Raw genomic sequence first — 14,050 nt, 5'->3', positions numbered from 1 at the left:
GTTGGATAATACTTTGGGCAGAAATTGGTTTTGGAAACATGCCATACATAATGCTAATTTTTTGGGCTGAGGTTAATTTGCACAAGCCAGTGATTTCAGACCGTACTGGGAACCAGGGCTATTTGCAGTAAGGGCAAGTATTCCTTATCTTGGAGCATCTAATTGTGGTTGTAGGACAGATTATGTTAATGATTAAAAAGCTATCTTCTGTTAACCTCCAATTGGTCCTTCTACTCTATGCTGCTGGGGCTGGGACTCTGCAAATTACATTGATCTTTGGCCAGCTGGTTTCCAGTTAAGCTTTGCAGTGTGGGTGGTAGAAGGAGGCTGGAGGAGAGAGAATGGGCTTGCTCTTTCCTGTTTTGCCTCATTACATGTGGCACCATTTCCTGTTTTGCCTCATTACATGTGATGCCCTTACATGAGCTACAGCTTTTTACCCTGGCAGTGGCTGTTAGACCAAGGCCCTAGCTTTTTCCAGCCTTCCCAGAATCAGCCTCGTGTGCCTCTCAGATGTACCAGCATCAGGAGGTTTCTCTCTGAGCTTCTGAGGCAGCAGTGCTAGCCAGGCACCTCCCTCACTTCCCAACTCCAGGTTCCAATAACTTCACCCTCTTCCCTGGGCTCCCTCACACCCTGGGATGGGAGGTGCTTCCTGCAGTTACTATCTCTCTGTGACCTCTGTTCCCTCTTTGCCTTTTTGGTCCTTTAATAGTTGTTTAAGCAATTAAATTCTCTTACTCGGTCTGTTACAATAGCTGGTGTGGCATCTGTTTTCCTTGTTGGACCCTGATTAACATATCTGTATATTGGTAGATATACAAATGGAATAGAAAATTCAGGGAAATATTAGGATCCAAGTTATGATAGGAAAACACCAGGAAATGCATGAAAGGGTATTAAAAATTCTATCACCAAAATCAACCTGGCTCCATGGAGACAGAAAGTGGATTAGTGGTTGCCAGGGTGGTGGAGATGGGGGAGTGGGGAGTGACTGCTAATGGGTACAGGGATTCTTTTGGGATGATGAAAATGTTCTGGAATTAGATAGCAGTGATGATTGCCCAGCTCTGTGAATATATTAAAAACCAGTTAATTGTGCACTTTACAAGGGTAAATTTGTGTTGTATGAATTATATCTCAATTTTTAAAAGCAGGAAACGCTCCCACCCATAAAATCAATTTGGCTGTGTTCCAGTCCATCCCTGACCTGCTCCTCAGCATTGCTGTTCATTCTTCACTGAGTTGTAAGAATGGTCTTATTAATCTTCAATGACTAGTCTTCCTGAGAAGAGTTGCTTTCCTTTGTGTGGCCCCAACTGGTAGTGACACCTTATAGAGGCAGTTTTTGCAGTCTGTTGTGCCATGGCATTGTTTTGCCACTTGTTAAAAGAGGATGGCTGGGCCACTGGGTCGCCAGCTGAGACAGGAAATTTCTTAGCAGTAGAATGTGCACATCTAAGTTTCTTACTCCTGGCTTTTATGGCAGTGTGAGTTGTCATGGTTATCTGAGATGATCTAATTCACCAGGGATCAAATGTGAGTTCTTTGATCACGGTTCAGGCACTAGGATGGAACTGGGAATATTGTGTATGGGACAGTGCCAGTGAAGATCCTAGCAAGGTAAGACACATCAGGAGTCGCAGGGGTGAAAGTCCTCAGCACTGCTGGGGCTGAAGGTACCAAAGAAGGAAATAGTGCTTTCAGAATCCAGTAAAAGCTGGAACCGTGTGGAAGGGCTCATCCCATAGGAGCTGAATTTGTGAAGAGACACAGCCTCTACCAGAGATGCAGCCCTCCCCTCCCCTACCAAGGAGGGAGTGAGAGTTACTGCCTCCCCCCCGCCCCGCCCAGCTCTCCTATCTTCTGCTGGTGCTTCCCATTGGGTCAAACCCAACTGGAAGTCGGAGAATAAGGGAGCCCCAGAAGCAGCTTCCCTCTGCTCAGAGCAAGGCAGGGAAGAGCTGAGAATGGGTTGCTGGGGGCACACAGAGAATAACCAGCAACTGGAGTGTCTTGCAAGATGACCTTGACAGAGTTACAGGGATTATTTATAGTTTTCTGAATTAAAGTCATATAAATAATTTGCAGAGTCAGAGCTCTTGGTACATTGCTGACTGCTTCTGCATCCAACTCTGCCTTCCTTCTGGTTGGAGGAAGTTCCCACCTCTTTTCATAATCGAGGTCTTCCACATGGGCTCTAGATTCCACGCCTTCTTGCCTTCTTGGCAACCTTACTCCATCAGTCTTCCTCCCTCTTCTAGGTCTCCAGTTTTGTCCTCTCTACGGGACCCCTCCCACCAGAAGTCTAATATACTCTTCCTCTTTACCTTGCCAACAAACAAAAACCTTCCCACACCTCCCTTCACTTCTCATTCACAACTAAACTTCTCCAAATGCTCATACATGCTGCCCTCACTTTTCCATATCTCATTTCCCTGCTCCATTTCCCCCCACTGCCCCATCAATTCCTGCTTCAAATTATTTCTGGCACTAGCTATTATTTGTGACAACTTTATGGTGATGTAATTCACCTACTGTATAATTATTTAAAGTATATAATTCAGTGGTTTTAATATACTCACAGAGTTGTGCAACTATCACCACAGTCGATTTTAGAACTGTTCGACATACCCCCAAGAAATCCCATATTCATTAGCAATCATTACCAATTTCCTCTCAACCTTCCTGGCTCTAGGCAACCACTGATCTACCTTCTACCTCTATAGATTTGCCTTTGTAGGCATTTCATACAAAGGGAATCATATACTATGTGGTATTTTGTGACTGGCTTTTTTCACTTAGCACAGTGTCTTCAAAGTTCATTCATATTGTCCCATGTATCAGTACTACATTCCTTTTTACTGCTGAATAATAGTCACTGTGTGGATGGACCACATCTTAGTTATCCATTCATCAGTTGATGGACACATGTGTTGTTTCCACTTTTTGGCCATTATGAATAATGCTGCTGTGAACATAAATATACAAGTTTTTGCAAGGACGTGTTTTCATTTCTCTTGGGTGTATATTTAGGAGTGGAATTATTGGGCCATATACTTATGTCATATCTAAGAAAAAATTGCCTAATCCAAGTTCATGAGGATCCATGCTTATAGTTTTTAAGAAGTTTTATAGTTTTGGCCCTTACATTTAAATCTATGCTTCATTTTGAGTTAGTTTTTGTGTACGGCCTAAGGATCTAGTTTCATTATTTTGCAAGTGGATATTCAGTGGTCCTAGCACCAATTGTTGAATTCCTTTAACTTTATTTAATAATAATTATACAGAAGAATTTATGTGGCATCTTCCCATTTATTCTTGTGGCCATGTTCTTTTAACATAAAAGCTGACTTTCTGTTATTTTGTCGAGGTTTCCAGAGATGTCAGGGGATATGTGGAGGGGGGTGTGTAAATAAACACATGTCCAATCTTCCATGATCAGCTGGCAGTGTCCACTTGCTTAACACTTGTTTTCCCTGCTGACTGAAGTGGCTTTCAACCACCATTGTCATTCCAAAGTTTAACACTGCGTTGAATAAATTAGAAAAGATGGAGTGAATGAATGGTAGAGCAAGGTCTGAAGAGTTGGTGGGGGTGGGGAGGATCAGAAACTGTCTTCAGGTGAGAGGAGAAGACTGAGAAAAGATGAAGATGGGTTCAAATACAGATGAGGTGGTATAAATCAGAGGGACAAACTTAGAAGTCTCTCTCTCTCATCTAGTAACCAAGGAATGAACACATGAGAGCAGTACACAGGGGATATGGGCTCTCCCAAAACTTATCTGGGGAGATAAGGCTCAGGTTCCTTTGCAGAGGTGATTTTGAAGGTCCAAGTTGGCTGCTACCATTTACATTTCTCTTTCCTAAAATGCATGGGCATTGTACATCAAAAGGCCTATTCAAGTTTATAAGCCAGTTTCCTTTTCTGAATTTACCTAGTTCTCAACTTCTTCCCAAAGCCTTTGCTGACTATTAGAAAAGTTCAAAAGGCAAAAAGCACAGGCTTTTAGAATTACACAAAGCTGGTTTCAAACCCCTGTTCTTAACACCCACTGTGTGAGCTTGGGCAAATTTTTTACTCTGACTCATTTTTCTCATCTGTGAAATGGGGACCATAACATTACCTATCCTAAGAGGTTGTCATTTAATTAAACGACTTCATACACATAAAGCTCTTAAATTGATGCCTGGCATACAATGTCATGCTCAGTTAAAAACCTTATCTTGGGACTTCCCTGGTGGTGCAGTGGTTAAGAATCCACCTGTCAATGCAGGAGACACGGGTTTGGTCCCTGGTCTGGGAAGATCCCACATGCCCCGGAGCAACTAAGCCCATGCGCACAACTACTGAGCCTGCGTGCTGCAACTACTGAAGCCTGTGCAACTAAAGCCCGTGCTCCACAAGAGAAGCCACTGCACCGAGAAGTCCACACACCACAACAAAGACCCAATGCAGCCAGAAAAAAAAACCAAAAACCAAAAAACAACCCCCCCACCCCCAAATTTATCTTATTTGGATCTCAAAACAACACTTTTTAAAGCCATTTCTCATGTTCCGCTTTTGACACCTTCATCTCTACACCTTCAAGGCTTCTTTTTTTTTGCCCATGTGAATGCGAATGTAGAGCTCTGTGTGTAATTGAGTCAGATAAGGTCAAAGACTTTGAATTTTTCCTTCTCCTCTTTCTTTGCTTGAGACTTAACAGCTGTCTCAAGCTGCTTTTAGCTATTGAAATTTGGGGTCCAAAACATTATGCCGTTGGCCACTACAGCTAGGTATTTTCAGGTGGCATTAATTAGAGTTTGATAAATTGAAGTCATATTAATAAACTTCGCAGTATTTTTAAATATCTGGAAATTAATAGTCATTTCCTTATTTAATAGACATACACAAAAGAATGGGCTGAGGTTCTAAACCACAAAAGTAAGCATGTGGAAGAAGCTGTCAAAGAACTTATATCAATATTTGAGACTATATATGAAGTTAAGTACAGTGGGAAAACAGCAAAACACTTACCAGGTAATGTGGCTGGTTTTAACATTTGAATCACAGGTGTTACAGATACATTCTTAAGTAGGCATCTTGTGCTTCGCAGGCACCAAAATGCCAGACTTCCAGAAGGAGAGCAGGTGTTCAGCATGAACCACACCATTTGCACGGTTTAGGCACAGTGAGCCCTTTTTATGAGTTAGGGAATGGTGGGCACCCCTCTGAAATCCAAGTTCCCAGATGTCTACTGAAGACCAACCTTGCAAGCAGGCCTTTCCATGGATAGCAGTCTCTGGCCTGCTATGTTAACTTGTTTTTTTGTACAGCATTCTGCCATGAGGGTTGTTACACTGTGTGGGGGTGGAATCTAGTGAGCAGAGGCCAGGGATGCTGCTGAGCATCCTCCATGGCACAGGACAACCCCCAATAGCAAAGAATGTCAGTAGAGCTGAGGTCGAGAAACTCCAAGCTTGAAGAAGTATCCACAGTGTGCCTTCTTTCTCTGAGAGGTTTTCCACTTAGTTTAAGTAGGTTTCATCAGAAGTATCAAAAGCACAAACATATCAGTTAGTTAGGATAGCAAACCCAGGGACTTCCCTGGTGATCCAGTGGGTGGGACTCTGTGCTCCCAATGCGGGACTCCTGGTTTCCATCCCTGCTTGGGGAACTGGATCCTGCATGCATGCCGCACCTAAGTAGTCCATGTGCCGCACCTAAGTAGTCCATGTGCCACAACTAAGAGTCTGCATGCTGCAAATAAAAAGAAAAAAGATCCTGCATGCTGCAAATAAAAAGACCCTGCATGCCGCAACTGGGACCCAGCATGGTGTAAATAAATAAATAAATAAGTAAGTAAGTAAGTAAGTAGGTAAATAAATAAATAGCTAGCAAACCCAAGAGGTAAACAGGTATTTTAGAAACATCACATGAAAGAAAAAGAAAAACCCTCTTTAAATGTTTCTTAATTCTACATACTAAGACAGAGTACAGTATATTTAAGGAGTGTATTTCTTAGTAGAATGTCGATTCTGTTGAAATGGGTGATTTAAATTGAATTCAAGGGTGATTCCCACAGGAACAAATTTTTAATTTTTAAATTAAGAATTTTTTTAAGAAGGAGCTTCATAAGAAAGTTTGGTTATATAGAATAAACCAAATACTAAGTATTAAATGTTGTATTTTTGTTTTATCTTTTTTCTATAGAACAGAGAAAACATGTTGTTTTTGGAAGTGAAACAGAAGAGGGTGAAAGCGCTGATTATGAGAGTAATATTGTGCCTGAGGTTGATGTTAATGATAAAGAAGATGAATTTAAAAAGGTATTTATTGTAATACAACCTTATGCAGTTTCACAGAATTATGGCTCATAGGATTGTAGATATCCCCAAATGGTGTTTTTCCAGGCTGTTCTGCAGCCAATCTGTGTGGATTTATAACAAAATCCAGAAAATATAATTTTCAATTGTACACTGTAGCATCTGACAAGATACAGCGATCCTTACAGTTTTCCCCAGCATTGTCAACTTCTAATGTGATTCTGTCAATTACAGTTTATATAGTTATACTCTATATTGTGACTGACCATGTTTTCTTACGTAGTAAATGTCACATCTGGGATTGCAGTGCCAATCCATTTGACTCAGAGTGGAGAACTTTGTTCTCAGTTATTGTTTTTAATAGAGTTACCTATATTGCAAAACCGGATTTTGATTCACTTGGGGTCTAGGGATCTGCATTTTTTATTAGCACTGTGGACAGCCTGTGGACTTTCTGCAGGAGAAATCCCTGGTGGACAGATTTTCGCATTATGCTGAGATGTGTTGAGAATGAAAGTTGAGGAGGAGACAGCGGGGATTCTTCATCCTTCTTAGGCCTTAGGCCTTCTGGTCGTGCATCAACTCCGAATGCCACTCCCACATTTGTACTAGTTCCTGCTTTCTCCTGCTCCTGTCAGTTTTCTTTTAATCCTCCGTACTCATCTTTTCATTCTTTCTCCATTTTACATTCTTTTACACTCTAACCCACACTCTAACACACTTCTGGAAATAAACAGCACACATTTGTTTCACTTTCACCTTCTGGCTCGAGGATGGTATCACTAATTGATCGGGCAACACTTTCCTGCTCAGTCTAGACTTTAGCTGTAGATTGCTATTCAGTACCATGCACCAGGCAGCCACTATCAGTTGGTGGGAGTCAGCTGGAGAGTCCTTCGCTTCCAATTGCATTCCCTTTGACAGTGGCTGAGGTCCTTAGAGCAAGACTGACTACCATCACAGCCTCTCGAACTGGGGATCACTTAGAGCTGCATCAGTGCAGAAACCTCCTAAACAGCCTCTGCCTCTCAAATCCATCTTCCACATGGCTTCCACAGGGGTCTAACGTAAACATCTGATTATGTCATGCCTGCACTTTACCCTGGGAGTTGACCAACCCCAATCATATTCCATTTTGTTCACACCTGATGAGCCTCCCTTCTGATCCAGCTCAACCTGACTGGCCCACTTAGTCTCAGAGGGGCAGAGTGTAGGGTGGAGAGGAACAGCGTGGCCAGAGCCTGGCCCTGGACGTGTGTGACTCACTGTGCAAGCAGGACGTGGTGCCCAGATCCCTGTCCAGGATCAGTATTTATCCTGTTCTCTGACCAATAAGCGTGGCTACTTCTCTGGAGGGAAAGAAGGGCTTGCAGAGAGGAACAAACTGTGCCAGGACAGTGGAAGTTTCATCCCACATATTTTGGTATCATATATTTTAAAATGTTTATCCACCAAGCTGAGATTTTTGAGGTTGGAGACTAAATATCCTCTTGTGCCCACACCTGTAAGCATTGAGAAGTGCACCACACTTAAGTGCTTCAGTTTTGTTGAGTGAATTACTGAATATTGAGCAAACCAGGATGATTTTCAATTAGCTGTTTTTGAATTTAGGCTTTTGAGTAAGGCCTTATAATTTGCTAGGTTGTTTATGAAAGCACACTTTTCATATATTCTTATTTGTTTAAAAAAAAAACCCAAGTAATTTAAGATTGAATTTATTTCTACGATATAATTGAAATTGTATAGTTTATTATTTTTCATCTTTCACATGTCACTTCTAATATTGTATTATTGCTTTGGGTGTGTTAGACGTTTTATTTTTTGTACCACATGTAATATGATTTCTCATTACAGGAATGTAAAGAGGTCTATGCTTTTTTCTCTCATCAATTACTAGACAGCCTTCAAAAAGCTACACGGTTATCTTTGGACACAATGAAAAGAAGAATATTTGTTGCCAGGCAAGTTGAAAATATGCTAAATACGTCTGGTAATACTATCACAACAGAATGCTAAAGCACTTTTTATTTTTGTTAATTAATTTTAAAAATTATAAAATTTAAATCGTGACATTTATGAAAAGGCTGTATGAAAATAAGTGTGTAATACCGCAAGAACAGTGATAAATGAGTAACCATGTTCCTAGCACCCAGGCCAAGACAAAGAACACTGAGCACTACCAGTCCCTTTACTGGTACTTTCTCTGCTCACCTAAAGGTAACCACTATCGTGGACTTGATGTTTATCATTGTCTTGGTTTGCCTTACAGTTTACCCCATGTTTGTATCATTTAAGGTTGCCCGTATTTGAACTCTGTTCGGTATTGTTTTTGAGATGCATCTATGCTGGTGTAATTTATTTTCACTTCCGTATAGCTGAAGTATACCTAATCTGTTTTATCAGTTCTACTGGTGGTGATCTTTTGGGTTGTTTGCAGTTTGGGCTATTGTGAGCATTCTTGTGCGTGTCTCCTGCTGCACCTGCTAAGAGTGAAATGCTGGGCCCTGGGAGGTGTGCATGCCTCACTTTACCAGGCAGTGCCCAGCACGAGAGTGCCCATGGCTCCTCATCCTTGCACACAGTTGGTGTCATTCAATTAAAAAATTGTTGCCAGCATATAAGGTGTGAAATGGCATCTCACTGGAATTTAAATGATCATTTTCCTGGTTATTTATGAGGTTAATCTCCAGGTTCTCTTGCGTTTATTTTATACTCTTGGTTTCATGTTTATGAGCCATTTGTGCTTTCTCTTTCTAAAAATTTATCTTCCCTTCCCTTCCCTTCCTTTCCCCCCCTTCCTCCCTCCCTCTTCCTCTTTCCGTCCCTCATTTCTTCCTTCCTTCTGCGTGTTTTCCTGTTGGATTGGATTTATTCATGGATAGTCTCAATATATTACTTTGTTGATGATAATATAGCAGATAGCTTCTCTCAATTGTGCCTTTTTATTCTATTTATGGTATTCTTTGCTAAGTTTAAAAATATTTAAATCTATCAATCTTTTCCTTAGTAATTTGTGATTTTTATGTCTTTTAAAAGAAATCTTTCTCTACTTCACAATGTCTTCTAAGAGTTTTAAAGTTTTATCTTTTACAGTTAGGGGTTTAATCCACATGGTATTTATTTTTGTGTTTAGTGTGAGGTAGGACACCAGTATATTTTTTTCCATATGGTTAATTAGTTAAAAGAAAGTTATTCACATTGAAGGAACTTTCAGAGATGTTTCATGACATTGACAGCACCTAAGATAAAAATTTGGAAGCTGATTCAAACTTAGAAAGGAGTATGACAGTTTGCCAAGGCATAGATAAGATGCTCACTCCATATTACAAGTTACATAATGAGAAGAAAGCAAGCACTTTCCAGACTACTCAATACATTTTTTTATACAGAAATAAAACATTGTAATTTTCACAAAAAAAAAGATAATTAATTTTTCTTTTGGGATGGTTATTTAAATTACATTGAATCTATAGGTAAATTTGGAGAGAATTAGTTAGCATCTTTACAATATTGAGTCTTCCATTCAGAATCACGGATTACCTCTCCATTTATTTGTCTTCTTTATTATTTCTCAATGAAGTTTTATAATTCTCTGTGTAAAAGTCTTGTGCATTTTTGTTAGGTTTATTCCTTAGTTATTCATTGCTGAACTTTATTTTAATTGCATTATTAAAATCTCCCAGTGTGATAGTGAAGTTGTCAAATTTTCCTTCTGTTTTGGTCAGTTGTTTTATATCTTTAAGGCTATGTTGTTAGGTGCATGTGATGTCATATAGTTAGGTCTGCTTAGAACATTGTTTATTTTATTTATTTATTTATTTATTTTATTATTTTTTAAGAACTTTTATTGAGATACAATTGACATACAATAAACTGCATATATTTAAAGCATACAGTTTGATATATTTTTTTTTATTTACTCTCTAACATTCTATAGTTTTTTTTTTTGGGGGGGTACACCAAGTTCAATCATCTGTTTTTATACACATATCCCCGTATTCCCTCCCTTCCTTGACTCCCCCACCTCGAGTCCCCCCCACCCTCCCCGCCCCAGTCCTCTAAGGCATCTTCCATCCTCGAGTTGGACTCCCTTTGTTATACAACACCTTCCCACTGACTATCTATTTTACAGTTGGTAGTATATATATGTCTGTGCCACTCTCTCGCTTCGTCTCAGCTTCCCCTTCACCCCCCACCCCCTCCCAAACCTCGAGTTCTCCAATCTGTTCTCTGTATCTCCGTCCTTGTTCTTGTCACTGAGTTCATCAGTACCATTTTTAGATTCCGTATATGTGAGTTAGCATACAATATTTGTCTTTCTCTTTCTGACTTACTTCACTCTGTATGACAGACTGTAGTTCTATCCACCTCATTGCATATAGCTCCATCTCATCCCTTTTTATAGCTGAGTAATATTCCATTGTATATATATGCCACATCTTCTTTATCCATTCATTTGTTGATGGGCATTTAGGTTGCTTCCATGTCCTGGCTATTGTAAATAGTGCTGCAATAAACATTATGGTACAATTTGATATTTTTTTTTCTTATTAGTAATGTATATATGGCAATCCCAATCTCCCAATTCATTCTGGTGCTGCCCCCCATCCCCCCTGCCACTTTCCCCACTTGGTATTTTATTTTTATTTGATGAACCTCTTTATCCGTACTAATCCTGATTTCTCAAATTCTTTTTAGTCTGTCATTAATTTTACTTTCCCAGATTTTTTGGTATATCTTTTTCTATCCATTTAATTTTTCCTGTGAAGTTTTTTTGTTTTATCTTTTGAAAGCATTATATACCTGATATATTTTTTAATTGACGTAGAGTTAATGTACAACATTGTGCCAATCTCTGTTGTACAGCAGAGTGACTCAGTTATTCACACACACACATACACACACATATGTATGTGTATATATATATACACACACACATCCTTTTTTTATATTCTTTTCCATTATGGTGTATTGCAGGATATTGAATATAGTTCCCTGTGCTATACATTAGAACCTTGTTGTTTTTCCATTCTAAACATAAATAGTTTGCATCTACCAACCCCAAACTCCCAGTCCATCCTTCACCACCTCCCTGCCTCCCCGTTGGCAACCATAAGTCTGTTCTCTATGTCTGTGAGTCTTATATCTGATATTTTTATTTAATCTGATTTTCCCTGCCTTTTAATAGAGTTTAATCGGCTTAATCTGAAGTTTCTTACTTCTTTTGTTCATTTATTATGTGTTATCTTTGGAATGGATAATTTCCCCCTTTTATTCTCTTTCTTATACTTCAGTTCTCCAGTTACCTTCAAATTTAGAATACCTATATTTAGCTCTACTTTTTAAAAAGTACTATCTATAGTTTTTCAGTTTTCTCATTTCTAACTACAAGGGCCTTGACATGAACTGTACTTACTTTATAATTGTTGTTTGGTGTTTTACTTTTTACCTGTTTCTGAACACTCAAAAATAATTTATTTACTGCTATATTTTATTAAAATCTCCAGGTTCTTGTGTATTTACTTTATATCCGTGGCTTCTCAAGGAGGGTATATGAGGTGTAAACTCTCTTATTCTTCATTTTAAGTCTGAAATGATTTGACTGGATAAAAAACTTTTGTCTCTCAGCACTTTCAAAGTATTTCTTCATTTTTTTCCCTGACCTGTATTGTTGCTGATAAGAAGTCTGCAGTGAGTCTAACTGAAATTTGGTTTTTATCCTTGATATTCTGCAGTTGCCTTTCCTGGTGTGGATTTGTATTTATTTAATTATGCCTTGTTCTCAGGACACACTTTCTATTTGAGGGCATATAGTGTTCCTTAATCCTGGAAAATCCTCAGCAATTTCCTTTTCAGTTATTGCTTCTGAGACATTCTCTTCATTCTCTTGTTATGGAACTCCTGAAGTTGAACGTTGAATAAGTTGACCACATAATCTGTTGTTCCATCTAAGACACTCTTTTGAGTGAAGAGGCACTATCCAGATGAAGTGTCAGGATGGACTTAAACCATAACTGTGCTGGGCACCATGGACGTGTGGCCATCTCAGATGTTGCAGCATCTCAGTCTGTCTTTCCTGTCTCCTGACTAATCTGTCATATGTTTCATCTTTTTGCCTTTCTGGGTTACGTTATGGGCAAGTATCTCTTTATCTAGTCTAAAGGTGATCTCATCTACTACATTTTAAATATTTCAGTTAATAGTTTTTTCCTTATCCTCCAGATACTTTATCACTCCTGCCTTTTTCATGTAGCAATTTATTTTTTTAGAAGATGGCTTTCATTTGTTTCTTTGAATATTCTCAGTATATTTATTTTAGAGTTTGTCATGCTTCTATACATTGAACTTTATCTGGAGTGAATTTTTGTTTCAATTATTGGTATCTTTTGTCCTCTTACTGTTAGATTTATGCATGCATATTGAGATTTTAGTTTATAGACCCTCCTTGAGTGAGAGGTTTTTTGTTTTGTTTTTATGTGTCTCTCTCTCCTTCCCTCCCTATCTAGGAGTTTCACTTTTGCCTCCACATGACCCTTGGTGTAGTTTTTCAGTAATGATAACATTTCTTGCTATGGAAAGTTTACATTTATTATAATTTTGTCTGGGATGGGGACAGAGGTCAGGCAGAGGGAGATAACCAAACTAATTTGCCGTGCTGATGTATATCATTCATTAATTGCACTGATGTGTCTGTCTGTATGTCTGTACTTCTGTCTGAGCATAACTGATATTGTTTTAAAAGGCAGTTTTTGGAAGACTTTGACTAGAAACCTCCTGTTTAATCTTGCGCACAAAAAAAAAGTATATGAAGGTACATGCTTTTTGTTGGTGATTTTCAGCATCTGTTGTGGGGCTGGGAAGAAGGAGTGCTTTTAGTAAACATTATTAGGTGGTACTTTCTGAGAGAAAGCAACGTTAAATTACTAGAAAATGGGTAGGAGACTAGTATTTCACCTCAAAGAATATTAAATCATTCAGTTTTCTTAGTTTATGAACTAGTTCATGAAATTTATGGTTCCATTGTAAATAGCATTCTCTTTATTAATTCAGTATTTTGAAAATTATTTTTATTTTTTAGGGTTGAAAGTTGTAGCATAACGAAGTTATTTATGAAATTTTAGGTTAAGGTTTATAAGTTAAATGTCCATCTTATTACAGCCCTTATGGACGAAAGCGGTCAGATGATGTTATTTCCTTTATAAAATCTGAAGTACATCTTGCTATTCCTAATGTGGTAAGTATTATTAAAGATTCAAGTTAATACAGTGATATTTTGGTAATGTATTTAAGAAACATAGCATTTGAACTGTACTTTTATCTAATCTCTTGTTCCTATGTGCTTTTTGACTTCACCTCAGTATTTAACAAAAATCAGTGTGTCATTTATATCTATTATAAAAATTACTTCTGCAGAGCTCTTGGTATACTGAAGGTGGGTGCAAGAGTTAAGTGTCTGTTGGGCCATCAGTTAGCAAGTACCCTACAAATCGTCTTGCTTTTTCTTACTTCAGACATTAAGTTATCTAAATAAGACCATATCAGAAGTCCAAATCCCTATCCTGAACACCCAACTGTGAGGCAACCCACAGCAGAAAGAAAGAAAGAGAGAGCCTGTGCCCTGAGTTCATGGGTCCCTTGTTCCTTCTCAGGGCACTTTTCTCTGCCACCCCTCCTGCTGCCTCTTAGCATCTGGAACACCAAGCCATACAGGATGGCTGAGATGCACTCTGTGACAAGCCAA

At 38.9% G+C, this 14,050-nt stretch overlaps 1 protein-coding gene across 1 annotated transcript in view; it reads left to right on the top strand.

Moving 5' to 3' along the window:
- The window catches only part of DNAH8 (dynein axonemal heavy chain 8), a 291,803-nt gene that overhangs the window by 78,279 nt on the left and 199,474 nt on the right, over positions 1-14,050 (top strand). Inside the window, exons 21-24 of the mRNA XM_057698986.1 lie at positions 4,888-5,023; positions 6,197-6,312; positions 8,164-8,270; positions 13,468-13,543. Coding sequence (XP_057554969.1) covers positions 4,888-5,023; positions 6,197-6,312; positions 8,164-8,270; positions 13,468-13,543 — 435 coding nt within the window. The remainder of the gene's footprint in view (positions 1-4,887; positions 5,024-6,196; positions 6,313-8,163; positions 8,271-13,467; positions 13,544-14,050) is intronic.

Source organism: Hippopotamus amphibius, chromosome 11 (genome assembly GCF_030028045.1).
Source record: "Hippopotamus amphibius kiboko isolate mHipAmp2 chromosome 11, mHipAmp2.hap2, whole genome shotgun sequence".
NCBI classification, from domain to species: domain Eukaryota; kingdom Metazoa; phylum Chordata; class Mammalia; order Artiodactyla; family Hippopotamidae; genus Hippopotamus; species Hippopotamus amphibius.
This window is presented reverse-complemented; position numbering and strand designations above follow the sequence as displayed.